The 14,285-nt window shown below is 40.1% G+C and overlaps 1 protein-coding gene and 1 non-coding gene across 5 annotated transcripts in view; one reads left to right on the forward strand and one right to left on the reverse strand.

Moving 5' to 3' along the window:
- The window catches only part of ZNF143 (zinc finger protein 143), a 54,839-nt gene that overhangs the window by 22,174 nt on the left and 18,380 nt on the right, over positions 1 to 14,285 (reverse strand). For all 4 annotated transcript variants that reach the window (XM_024757043.1, XM_024757042.1, XM_024757041.1 and 1 more), the window contains exons 6-11: positions 13,330 to 13,526; positions 12,421 to 12,495; positions 7,110 to 7,229; positions 5,480 to 5,555; positions 3,783 to 3,908; positions 2,180 to 2,359 (exon numbers count right to left, since the gene is read on the reverse strand). In XM_024757043.1, the coding sequence (XP_024612811.1) occupies positions 2,180 to 2,359; positions 3,783 to 3,908; positions 5,480 to 5,555; positions 7,110 to 7,229; positions 12,421 to 12,495; positions 13,330 to 13,526 (774 nt within the window). The remainder of the gene's footprint in view (positions 1 to 2,179; positions 2,360 to 3,782; positions 3,909 to 5,479; positions 5,556 to 7,109; positions 7,230 to 12,420; positions 12,496 to 13,329; positions 13,527 to 14,285) is intronic.
- On the forward strand, positions 1,076 to 1,148 carry TRNAE-CUC (transfer RNA glutamic acid (anticodon CUC)). Its single transcript has one exon. It is a non-coding gene; the product is annotated as a tRNA-Glu (tRNA).

Below are 14,285 nucleotides of genomic sequence, written 5' to 3' on the forward strand. Positions count from 1 at the left end.
CTACCAGAAAAAAAAAAAAAAAAAACCATGTGAAACTAACACAATATTATAAATCAACCATACTTCAAATAAAAAAAAATACAACCACAAAGTGGAGAATCAAAATTAAAACGTTTTAAGAGGAGGGTGGGACAAACTGGGAGACTAGGATTGATATATATACACTACCATGCGTAAAACAGATAGCTAGCAGGAACATGCTATAAAGGACAGGAAGCTCAGCTCTGTGCTCTGTGGCGACCTAGATGGGTGGGATGGGGGAGGGTGGGAGGGAGGTCCAAGAGGGAGGGGATATAGGTATACATATAGCTGATTCACTTCATTGTACAGCAGAAACTAACACAACATTGTAAAACAATTATACTCCAATTAAAAAAAAATTAAAAAGTTTTGGGTAATTCCCCAGCAGTCCAGTGGTTAGGACTCGGCGCTTTCACTGCAGGGGGCCAGGTATGATCCCTGGTTGGGGAACTAGGAATCCTGCAAACCATGAAGCGTGGCCAAAAAAAAAAAAAAATTAAAAACTTTTGAGCTGCAAATGACACCATCAAGAAATTGAAAAAAAAACGAAAACAAAAAACCCACAAAAACAGGAAAAAATGTCTGTAAATCACATACCTAACAAGGGACTTGTATGCAGACTATAATAAAGAATTCTTATAACCCAACAAAAAAAAAGACAACCCAATTTAAAAAATGGGCTAAGAATCTGAACAGACATTTCCCCCCAAAATACATACAAATGGCCAATAAGCACATAAAAAGATGCTCAACATCATTAGCAAACTAGGAAAATACAAATCAAAAGCACAATGAGGTAGATACCACTTCACACACACTATGATGGCTATAATCAAAAAGAGAGATAACAACAACTGTTTGCTAGGATGTGGAGAAATTGGAACCCTCATACATTGCTGGTGAGAATGTAAAATGTTGCAGCCACTTTGGAAAACAATTTGGCAGTTCCTCAAAATGTTAAACAAAGTTATCGTAAGATCCAACAATTCCACTCCTAGGTGTATACCCAAGAGGAATAAAAACATATATCCAAAAAAAAAGAAAAGAAGGGAATTCCCTGGTGGTCCAGTGGTTAGGACTCTGCATTCTCACTGCCAAGGGCCCAGGTTCAATCCCTGGCAAGGGAACTAAGATCCCAAGAGCTGTGTGGTACAGCCAAAATAAAAACACCACACATCCAGAAAAAAATTGTACATGAATACTCCAGCAGCATTATTCATAATAGCCAAAAAGTGAAAATAACTGGTAAATTGATAAATAAAATTTGATGCATTCATATAAAGGAATACTAGTCAGTAATTAAAAAGGAAAGAACTATTGATATGACATGGCTGAACCTCAGTACTATTATGCTAAGGGAAAGAAACCAGACAATAAACACCATATACTGTACATCTATATGAAATATTCAGAATGGGAAAATCCATAATTGCTTATGGCTGGGGGGTAGGGTGGAAGAAGACTGCTAACAAGTATGGAGTTTCTTTCAGGTGAGATGAAAATGTTCTAAAATTGGATTTTGGTGATGGTTGTACAACCCTGTGAATATAATAAAAAACACTGAATCATACACTTTAAATGGATGAATTGTACAGTTCGTGAATTATATCTCAATAAAGCTGTTAAAAAATATATATCCATAGACACTCTGCAATAATTATGTCTACTATGCCTCCCTAAATCAACTGTCCTGGAAAATATCTTGTCTGTCTCTGTATTTCTGGTGCCTGGCAGGGAAACAAAGAGCAGATGGTCAATAACTGTTGAATAAATAAATGTAAAAATGCTAAGGTGGGGCTTCCCTGGGGTCGCAGTGGTTGAGAGTCCGCCTGCCAATGCAGGGGACACGGGTTCGTGCCCCGGTCCGGGAAGATCCCACACGCCGCGGAGCGGCTAGGCCCGTGAGGCAGGGCCGCTGAGCCTGCATGTCCGGAGCCTGTGCTCCGCAACAGGAGAGGCCACAACAGTGAGAGGCCCGCATACCGCAAAAAAAAAAAAAAAAAAAAGCTAAGGTGAAGTTTTTTCAAGTTGCATAATCCATTTCTACCATGCCAAGTGGCAGGAAGGAGGGAAGAGATTACTTGTAAATGGTTTATAGGAGAGGCAGGAATTCAATTGAGCCTTGAAAGACAGAAGACCAAGAACTAGAGACTGTTACCTGTGTGTATCCTCACATGGTTTTTATAATTGGTTGCACTGGCAAATGCCCTCCCACATCCTGGTTCTGTGCAGTAATAAGGTCTTTCTCCTGTGTGTGTCCTAATATGCACTTTTCTGATATTCGATGTTGTGAAAGACCGACCACAGCCTTCAAAGTGACATTTAAAGGGCCTTTCTCCTGAAAACACAAAGGGAAATACATTAAATGGTGCAAAAATACACAGAAAATTGAAATGTCTTATCCTTCAATTCTGCTTAGGATCATTCATGCTCAGACTCTAGCCTTTTTGTATTGAACTTCCCTTTGAGTTTTTTTCTCTTTTTTTCTGTCAACAGCATCATCTACTCCAAACTTAAATTTACATGGGAAAATCTGAATAGTATTCAAAACTCATCACTGATTACATGACTTTCCAAAATGGTATTACCCAGAAAGGCATATTAAAAAATGAGCTGAGAAAAGAAGACAAAGAAATACATATCATAAAGAAATACAAAAGAAAAATAGAGTCTGGAATAAGGATTAAGTTAGAACAACCCTAGAATCCCCTAAAAGCTTACCTCCTACTTTATTCTATAATACTTGAAGAAAAAGAATTTTTGGTCCTTTTAAAATCTAGTGTCTAACGCATAATATGAATCAAAAATACTTGCTGAATATATTACTATTCTCAGGAGCTTGGAGACGCTTGCCTCTGATATAACAGATAAAACTAAGAACACGAATGAAATAGAAGCAGGGACGTACAGCTTTGTTCCTGAACACTGTAAAGTAAAGCCGATTTGGGATCATATTTGAACTAAAAGTTAAACTTTAATGACTGGAAGAATCCTCCATGAAAATCTGCTAAACTATCTCAGAATACTTAGAAGTATTTGGGGACAAAGTGATAACAGTATGTTTAAAACAACTGCAGTAAAATTTCAAACTAAAGGACCTTATGCTATACTACTTAGTCAACAGCTTATAATAGCATCTCTTATCAACAGTTTCTGAAACTCTTCCAGCTCTGATCCAAAGCAAATAATTACCTTTATATTACCAATCTGCAAATAATCAAGTACAAGGAGGGGAGGGGAGGGGAGGGAAGATAAGAACAAAGTACCCTTTAGGAAAAGCAGAGAAGGAATTTAAGGACAGGGGAGATGATCACAAGGAAGTAACAAGCCTTTCTTTCTGTGGGGCTGTGAGGGGTTCAGACACTTTTTTTAGAAGCAGCTTAATGCAAAAGAAGCAGTACTAAACTGAGAAGGAATTGGGTGCCTTAGGTTCTGGTCTCTGTTGGGCTACTAAGTAGATGTATAATCCTAGGTAAATAAGACTGTTGCTCAGATAATTCCTGAAAACTGAGAGGGTTGGTGGTCTAGGGCCATTGTTAATCTCTTGGAACATGAACCCCTTTGAGAATCTAACAGCGTTACAGGCCCTCATCCTGGAAAGAAGCACACATGCACGAATGTCAAATTGCATGGAGTTTTGGGAGTTTAAGAGAAGCCCTTGACGTTGACTCCCTGAAACGCTTCCAGAAACGACTTCTCCAAGTCCCTTCCTGCAGATTAAGAACTCCTGGCCTAGATATGACATTTCTTCACACCAGTACCTGTATGAGTTCTGATATGTTTTTGTAGATCTCCTGAAGTTTTGAAAGATTTAGTACAATTATCTTCTGAACACCGATATGGCTTTTCTCCTGTATGAGTTCTGACATGACTTTTTAATCCATAACCTTTAAGAAAAATTTAAAAGAAATGTAATTACACAAGACCCCTCTAAGCATGCCCATTGAGATTAAGTTATTGAAAAATATAGTAAACACCAAGGATATAATACTAGGCAAACACAACAGAATAACTATTAAAAAGGTACAAGAGTATGACAACTCAGGACTGTCCTGCTGAAAATTCAATAGTTTCATCTCTGTCTAGAACAGATTGTGTGCTGCTTTTTTTAAAGTGCCCCAATCTTATTAGATGTTTACAACTCATACCCCAAAATCTTGAAGTAGAATCAAGACATGATACCCGGAGAAAACCATAATTCAAAAAGATACATGCACCCCAATGTTCACTGCAGCACTATTTACAATAGCCAGGATATGGAAGCAACCTAAACGTCCATCAACAGAGGAATGGATAAAGAAGATACGTACATATATACAATGGAATATTACTCAGCCATAAAAAAGAACAAAATAATGCCATCTGCAGGAACATGGATGGACCTAGAGATTGCCAAACTGAGTGAAGTAAGTCAGACACAGAAAGACAGATATCATATGATATCGCTTATATATGGAATCTAAAAAAAAGGGTACAAATGAACTTATTTACAAAACAGAAGTAGAGTCACGATGTAGAAAACAAACTTACGGTCACCAGGGGATAAGTGGGGGGTGGGAGGAATAAATTGGGAGACTCAGAATGACATATACACACTACTATATATAAAATAACTAATAAGAACCTGTTGCATAGCATAGGGAACTCTACTCAATACTCTGTAATGGCCTATATGGGAAAAGAATCTAAAAAAAAAAAAAGGGGAGAATGGATATATGAATATGTATAACTGATTCATTTGCTGTACACCTGAAACTATCACAACACTGTAAATCAACTATACTCCAATAAAATTTATTTAAAAATAAATAAATGGATGAATACAGGAAAAAAACTTATAGAATGTTACAATTAATATTTGTACAGTAAACTGTATGTAAATTTTACCTCAAATAAGAAATGTAAACAAATATTGATATGCATGCTGAACTGTTTATGGTGGTATACTCTAACATTTTTCATTTATATAAATGTTTGTAAATTTTCATAATAAAAAAGAAAAAATCCTGAGAAACAAAACCAAAAAGAATCGTGACATGGAATGAGGAATAGGGTGAAGTCAGGAGGCCTGGCAACAGTCCTGGCCCTCTTGGATGTGTACCTGGGAGGGACCCGTCCCACTGCTAAGCCCCTGTTTCCCATGGTTCCCCCTAAGGTCTGTCCTAATGTTAAACTCTGTGTCAGCTTTAATGTTTGACTTTTGTTTTTCCTGCTAAAAGAAAGCAGAGTGTGGAGTGAAATAACAAACACAGTAGGCAGAAACAGGTCTGAGGAGCAAAATGAGAACACAGAGAGAGAACAGAGCAAGCAGGACAAAATGCAGTAAGGGAGAGATTGGAAAACTAGTCACTGTGTGCCCACTAATTCAGACCAAGGCAAGGGGTCAGTTCCTGCCTCTGACCCGTCTCTGCTTGACCCCCAAGTGGAACCAAGAAACAAAGAAAATTCATGTTTTTACCTGTTGCAAATGCTTTCCCACAGCCTGCATGCTCACACTGATAAGGCCGGTCTCCTGTGTGTGATCGCTCATGCACCTGTTATTAAAACACGGGCATGAGTTTATTTCCTTGAGGCACTCCACAGGTGGATGGTCTCCACAGAGACCTTTTTTATTTCCCCACTGCTGAATTATGTTGTTGCTTGTATGTTATTTTTGAAAAACAAAAGATAATTTCTTTTCTCAAAAACTACAGGTCAATAATTCTCAATATAGACCAAATGTTGTACGTTAAGAAGTACTCATTTTAAATAAGGAACAGGGGACTTCCCTGGTGGCACAGTGGTTAAGAATCCGCCTGCCAATGCAGGGGACACGGCTTCCATCCCTGGTTCGGGAAGATCCCACACAACACAAAGCAACTAAGCCCGTGTGCCACAACTACTGAGCCTGCACTCTAGAGCCCATGAGACACAACTACTGAAGCCTGCGTGCCACAACTGCTGAGCCCGCATGCTGCAACTACCGAAGCCCACGTGCCTAGAGCCCATGCTCCATAACAAGAGAAGCCACCACAATGAGAAGCCCACTCGCCGCAACTAGAGAAAGCCCGTGTGCAGCAACGGAGACCCAACGCAGCCAAAAATAAAATATATATATATATATAAATTAAAAAATAAGAGGTTCGAGTTTTTCTAGAGTGGTCAAAGGTGTTTGAATGGAACATGTACCTGGTGAGACGCAGGAGTACAAGGAGATGCTACACAACATAAGGCTAAGAGTGTGGAGGCTACTGGCAGAGGGGCCTCAATCTGAGGCAAGGCTTCACTGCTGACTAGTGGTGTGGCCATGGCACTTGCCTTCTCTCAGCCTCAAAGTCCTCTCTGTAAAGTGGGGACATAATAGTACCTACGATAGAGGGCTGCTGTGACAAATGAATACTCATGACAATGGCCAACATTTACTGAACCTTTACCACATGCCAGGCCATTCTCTTCAGTACTTTACATGTACAGAATTAACTAACTTAATTCTCACAACCACTCATTGAGGGAGGTACTTTTATCATCCAATATTATAGATAAGGAAAATGAGGTACTTAAGGGGTCAAGTAACATGTAAACACTGATAAGTAGTGGAGATGGGCTCTAGGGATGTTATTCCAAATATGCTAAATGCACACTTCCTGACACATTGTGAGTTATTCAATAAATGTTAGCTATTATTTTTATGGGTCATGGTATGTTGTGTTTAGCTGCAATCAAAATACTTGGCCTATGTATTTGACAGACAGGACAAATTAACACCAACTTTCACTACATTTCAGCAAATCACTGTTAACGGAATGATTACACATATATCTCCCATGTAATTACATAAATTTCACATTTGAGAAAAATGTATTCAAATATGTAGCGTACCCCTATCATGTGTCACGTAGTATGCTGGACCTGAGGGAGCCAGAGATGAAAAAAGCATAGTCCAAGCCCTCAAAGAGTTCAGTTTCTAAAATCTGCATAGGCTTTTGTGTGAGTGTATTTGTATCTTGATAGGTGGGGGAGAACAATGGTGTTTGAATACTGCAAACACATTATATTGGCATTTAATGCCCTATTCTCATAACTAGACACGGCCTTTCCTTCATATATACCTTAAGATGATGAGCTGTTGTATATAATTTTCCACATCCGTCATAGCCACATCGAAAGGCCTTCTCTCCACTCTGTTGAGACTTAGCAGTTACTCTTGTTGCATGTCCTTGTAAGACAATCTAGATGAAACAAAAAGTATGATTTAAATTATTTATACATAAATAAAGTAGATGAAATTACAATTTTCAGGATAAAAAAGATAAAACTGTAATATGGTTTTCCAGACTCAGGTCATCATTTTATGAAGATTCTATCATGCTGAGCCAGTTAGGTTAATTCTGTTCCATGGCTGAAGTCAGCAGCTCTGGAAGAAGTCAAAAGGAGATCCACAAGGGGGCATAGTCAGCGCTCACAGGTCGATTCCCACTCTAGAAAAGTCAAGCCAGGGAGCATCCATCAATGCATTATATGCAGATGTTCCTTGACATACTCCAGGGAATTAAGTGTGTGTGTGTGTGTGTGTGTGTGTGTGTGTGTGTGTGTGTGTGTGTGTGTGTGTGTGTATATATATATATGTATGTATATATATGTATATGTATATATATATTTATAATGTATATATGTATTTTAGGACATATGTTCTAAACAAGGTAAAAATCAATTTCAAAAGCAAAGGAAAAGAGGGGGTTAGGTCATTTGAGTCACCTGTGGGAGACATTACAATCCATATGATCCTAGTCTATACTTACATAGTGTTAAGTAGAAGATCACTTCTCTGGAACTCAACACAAGACTTTAAACAACTGCACTGATGTTAGAGGTTTTTAAAAGATTATGACCTATTTTAGAAATTGAGGTACCATGAAAATTGAAGAATAACTTTCTACTCTGTGGGCATGTGGTGATGGTGCTGCCACATCCTATCTGTGCAGATTGTCATACTTGGCTCAAAAATGACTCTGGGACTTCCCTGGTGGCGCAGTGGTTAAAAATCCGCCTGCCAATGCAGGGGACACGGGTTCGAGCCCTGGTCCAGGAAGATCCCACATGCCGTGGAGCAACTAAGCCTGTGCACCACAACTACTGAGCCTGAGCTCTAGAGCCGTGAGCCACAACTACTGAGCCCATGCTCCACAATAAGAGAAGCCACCACAATGAGAAGCACGTGCACTGCAACCAAGGGTAGCACCCGCTCACCACAAGTAGAGAAAGCCTGCGCAGCAACGAAGACCCAATGCAGCCAAAAATAAATAAATAAAAATAAATTGTTTTAAAAAACTGCCAAGCCAAAGGACTTTGATCTCCAATGTAAATAAAATTAGTTTTTAATGAAGTCAAAACTAATGGAAACCATGAAAAAGGACCTTGGATTCTAACAGAACATGTAAAGCATCAACAATGCTGCATGATGCTAACACATTTACAAATTACATTCTCATGTGTTACCTAAAATATTAATCAAATGAAACTCTCATTTGGTTTTCATAACCCCACGAGATGGGTAAGGCAAAGATTATTGTTCTCATTTAGTTAATAAGTCTCAGATCCAGAGAAATTAAGTAATTTGCCCACAGTCACAGATACTGCATAGCAGAATGGAAGCTCAACTGAGATGTTTTTATTACAAATTACATGTTACTTTAATAGCACGCTGTTCTGCTTAACTAAGGGTGGTGTAGCCGAAGGGCAATGACAACAGTCATAGCCTCCCTGAAACACACATATCCCATCATCCTTATGGTTCTTACAACTGAACACATGGGCAACCTTAAACAGAGTACTTCAGATGAGTGTTTTCAAATTCGGTACTACTGGGGCTTCCCTGGTGGCGCAGTGGTTGAGAGTCCACCTGCCGATGCAGGCGACACAGGTTTGTGCCCCGGTCCGGGAAGATCCCACATGCCGCGGAGCAGCTGGGCCCGTGAGCCATGGCCGCTGAGCCTGCATGTCCGGAGCCTGTGCTCCGCAATGGGAGAGGCCACAACAGTGAGAGGCCCGCGTACCACCAAAAAAACAAAACAAAACAAATTCGGTACTGCTGACATTTTGAACAGAATAATTCTTTGTTGTAGTGGGGCTGATCTATGCCTTGCAGGACATCTACCCAGAATATGTCCCCAATTGTGACGACCAAACTTGTCTTCAGACACTGCCAAATGTCCCCCAGGGGGCAAAACTGCCTTCCCACGAGCGCATTAAGTTTTAGATACTCTAGGTCTTTCTTGTTCTATGAAATCTGGTTTCAAGTAAGAGATCAGCTCCGCAGCACAACTAGTATGCTTATGTTATAGATGAAAGAAAAAGCTCTAAACTGTAAGCATCACAATGAAAAAAAAATCTAAAGCTTTGAAACAAGACTGTAAAAAAAATCTATCGCATTAGGTATAGACCTCTTTACTTTAAAGTTCAGCCAGACACAGAGTTACAACTTCTTAAGCAACTCTGGCAGAAGTAGGATGAGTACTAAGAGACAAACCAAGACGTTACAGGTCCTGCTTATTTGCAGCGGTTCTTCTGGGATATTTTGACCTTTTAATACCATGTATTGGGTCCTCAACCTCAACTATGGTACTCAATTGTTTTGGAGGATGGAAGATTCAGAAACTTCTGGTCTAGCACTTAATGAAGAGAAATATGAGTCACAAATACAAGCCACATATATAATTTTTTTTTTTGGCCGTGGTGGGTCTTCGTTGCTGCGCACGGGCTTTCTCTAGCTGCGGCGAGCAGCGGCTACTCTTCGTTGTGGTGTGCAGCCTTCTCATGGAGGTGGTTTCTCTTGTTGTGGCTCGCGAGCTCTAGGCACGCAGGCTTTAGTAGTTGTGCATGGGCTTAGCTGCTCCGTGGCATGTGGGATCTTCCCAGGGATGGAACCTGTGTCCCCTGCACCGGCAGGCAGATTGTTAACCACTGCACCACCAGGGAAGTCCCCACATATATAATTTAAAATGTTCTAGTAACTACATTTTAAAAGGAAAAAGAAACAGGTGAAATTAATTTTAGTAATTATTTTATTTTACCTAGTATGTCCAAAATATTATCATTTCAACATGTAATCACCAGGAGACATTATTAATGAGATATTTTACATTCTTTCTTTCTTTCTTTTTTTTTTTTTTTTTTCTTGTATGCGAGCCTCTCACTGTTGTGGCCTCTCCCGTTGCGGAGCACAGGCTCCGGACGCGCAGGCTCAGTGGCCATGGCTCACGGGCCCAGCTGCTCCACGGCATGTGGGATCTTCCCGGACCGGGGCATGAACCCGCGTCCCCTGCATCGGCAGGTGGACTCTCAACCACTGCGCCACCAGGGAAGCCCTACATTCTTATTTTCATTGTAAGTCTTTTAACTCTGGTATGTATTTTACACTCACGGCACATGCCAATTCTGACTAGTCACATTTCAAGTGCTCAGTAGCGACAACATTTTGGACAGCATAGATCTAGTCTGTAAGGAGAGGTACAAAGGAAAAGGAGAAAAAGCTACAGTCAGAACAAAAATCCTATTCAACTTTCTTCATTTTCTTTGTCTATTGGCACAAACACCAAATGGTTATATATCTGCAGATAAAGAGTAAGCGTGCTTTTTACGACATTCTGTTTCAGCAGTTCTGAATTCCTAGTATGTTTCTGGGTTCAGAAATTAATTACTGATCGTAATAGAATTTTATGCTAATAGTATAATGTTATAATACGGACCAGTGGTAAATTCACTCATTTTTTGTAAGACCTATTCTAGTTTATTACAAGTGTAGTTACAACTGTCTTTCTTTAAAAATATTCTATTATTTAAAAACTTAATTGTTAGTCACTAATAAGAGACAGAACCCTGTTGGGCCACTCCAAGGCACTGACCTACATCTCTTGTATATATTTACACTGCGTTTGCATTTTAGTAGAGTTTGACTTTGATAGATTTGACATACTGCAGTATAAAAAATATTAAAGTCTCATTTTATGAATTCAAAGACTTGAAAATTTTGCCTAGAATCATGTAGTTTCAAAGCTGGTGGGCTTAATGATTTACAAACTGTGTTTATATTACTGCTACTTCATGGCATCACTTCAGTGATAAACAGAAATACTGGCTATCCAGCAATGTTTAAAAGCATCAAATTTTTACCAGTGATTTCTTTTATTATTTTATTTATTTATTTATTTATTTTTTGCAGTACACGGGCCTCTCACTGTTGTGGCCTCTCCCATTGTGGAGCACAGGCTCCGGACACGCAGGCTCAGTGGCCATGGCTTATGGGCCTAGGCGCTCCGCGGCATGTGGGATCTTCCCGGACCGGGGCACGAACCCGCGTCCCCTGCATCGGCAGGCGGACTCTCAACCACTGTGCCACCAGGGAAGCCCTCTTTTATTATTTATTATTATTATAAATATAAAATCTTCTTGATAACCCCCAAGAGTACTACTCAATGGCATTAAGTGGTGATGCTAATGCTCAAGTTAAAAAGTACTGCCTGAAGCAATAACTTTAGGAGTTAAATATGATAAAACACTTGGAAGACTGCAAAAAACTATGAGGGAGCACTCAGCCAAATACTAGAGATAATTGCTGAGAAAAAAAGGAGCAGCATTAAAGCAGTAATATACTACAGTGATTATATAAGCTCCAAGAACATCCACCCACACGAACACCAACCCCTCAAACAAACACAAAAACACATAATTCATAACAGAGTCTTGAAATTTGACTTGTAGATCTCCCAGAATGCATCTGTGACTACTCTGTACTTAACTACAAACCTTGGCGAGGCTCTGCAGCTCTAGGCTGTTATTTGGGTAAGGGATAGCCAAGGACTGGACCCAAGGTGAGCATCTGAATCAAGGGCAGCGAACCAGTGGCCATCTGCAGCCCAGGAAGGAGTCTGGTAGAAGCAGTAAAAACAGCTTTGCCCAGAAGGAACAATGACAATTAGCTAGACTGGACCTTCTCTCCAGAAGTTGAAAAGGAAAGTATGGAGGGAATCAGTTGTAAACAGAAGAAACAAAAACATATAAAAAACAAAGTAGCAAGGGTTAGTCAGTCACAGTAAGGGTGAAGGCCCAGAAAAAGGATCCACAAGCTGCCGAGGGTGGGGCAGACAGAAGACTGCCTGGTCTCCAAAACTGCTTTGGACTCCAGAACACAAGCTTCATCTGGATTTCTGTGATATTTCTATTTCTTTAGTGCCACTTTCATCCATATAATGAATTCTGAGACCTGAGGAGGTAATCTGAGAAAGCTGCTGCCTAATGCATACACTGTTTTTCTGAATTGGTAAGATATTCCTAGGGAGGTAGTAAGTTCTTGCTTTCATCTCTAGAAGGGCTCAGAAATGCTAAGAGAAAGAGATTCTAATATAAAAAAGTAGCCTTACATACCTGCATCTTTTTCTCTTGCTCATTTTCTCCAATCATTCCTGAACCTGTTACGCTTTCACTTCCATCAATGGACACCTACAGGAATAAAATAAAGCTTAAAAAAATTTTCACATATTGATAACTGTTTAGGCTGGGAGATAAGTACATGGGTACATTATCATTTATTTCTGTGTGTGTTTGAAAATTTCCATTATAAAAAATGGGGGAAAAACCTTTTAAATTATATAAATGATATAATTTCAATGCAGGGAAAAAAACACAGCCCTTTTGATGTAAAACTTAATTGAGGGGCTTCTCCGGTGGCGCAGTGGTTGAGAGGCCACCTGCCGATTTGAGGGGCTTCTCCGGTGGCGCAGTGGTTGAGAGTCCACCTGCCGATGCAGGGGACACGGGTTCGTGCCCCGGTCCGGGAAGATCCCACATGCCGCGGAGCGGCTGGGCCCATGAGCCATGGCCGCTGAGCCTGGCGTCCGGAGCCTGTGCTCCGCAGCAGGAGAGGCCACAACAGTGAGAGGCCCGTGTACCGCAAAAAAAAAAAAAAAAAAAAAAACTTAATTGAGATTTTCCTTCACCTTTTCCAAACTCTAGTTTCTACTTTATAATTCATAAGCAGTTCCATCTATACCTCATTGTTTCTTTTATGGCACTCATACTTGAGTGTATCTTTGTGTGAATTACCTGCCACCCATTTCTCTTCTATAAGCTTTTACTCCATTCCTTTTTTTGTCTTCAAATGTTTCTTTCTACCCTTCACTTCTTTTAAGATAAATGCTGATCTTCTCCTTGATGCTGTCTGATTTTGACTCTGAATTCCTAGTTTCTTATTTTTTTTTTTTTTGCTTTCTTTTCTTTTAGTGAAAGATAAAGAAGCTGTATCTGGGATGTTCTTCACATTGTAAAATGCTGTACCTTTGCTGCATACTGTTCCAAAGCACTGATGGTGTCGGGATCAATCGTGGCATCCCCAGTGTGTAGACCTGCCACTGTCCCATCAGCCTGAATTGCCAAAATGGTGTCAGACTGTGGGACTTGCACTGCATGGTGGATGTAAGCTGTGGTGCCATCTTCCAGCTGAACTGCCTGTAATGCACTCTGGTCATAACTATCTGAGGGAGTAGAAGAGAATGGCATTAAATTAAAGGTAGTCTGATAAACAGTTACATATTTAAAGGAAGAAGGGAATGAACTTTTATTGAATATTTACTATGAGCAGGGCCCATGTGCTTTACGTATGTTATTTCATTCAATCTTCACAATGATTCTGTGAGGCAGGTATATTTACCACCTTATTGTACGAATGGGAAACTGAGGCTTGAGGAAGTAAAGTCACTTTCCTTAGGACCCAGGAAATAAAAAAAACTAACAATTAACAGTCAAAAATCAGTATGCAGGGCTTCCCTGGTGGCGCAGTGGTTAAGAATCCGCCTGCAAATGCAGAGGACATGGGTTTGAGCCCTGGTCCAAGAAGATTCCACATGCCACAGAGCAACTAAGCCTGTGCGCCACAACTACTAAGCCTGCGCTCTAGAGCCCGTGAGCCACAACTACTGAGGCCCGTGTGCCACAACTACTGAAGCCTGCGCGCCTAGAGCCCGTGCTCCGCAACAAGAGAAGACACCGCAATGAGAAGCCCGTGCACTGCAACGAAGAGTACTCCCGCTCTCCAAAACTAGAGAAAGCCCACATGCAGCAATGAAGACCCAATGCAGCAATCAATCAATAAATAAATTTATTTAAATAAAAAAGGAGTACTAAAAAAAAAAAAAATCAGTATGCAGAGAAACCAGGATCTGAACTCATGTCAGTATGACTCCATGGTTTTTTCCCCCTTCTAAATAACCATACTAAGAAACATACAGCATTGT

The sequence above is a fragment of the Neophocaena asiaeorientalis genome, unplaced genomic scaffold (assembly GCF_003031525.2).
Source record: "Neophocaena asiaeorientalis asiaeorientalis breed wild unplaced genomic scaffold, Neophocaena_asiaeorientalis_V1.1 scaffold504, whole genome shotgun sequence".
NCBI classification, from domain to species: domain Eukaryota; kingdom Metazoa; phylum Chordata; class Mammalia; order Artiodactyla; family Phocoenidae; genus Neophocaena; species Neophocaena asiaeorientalis.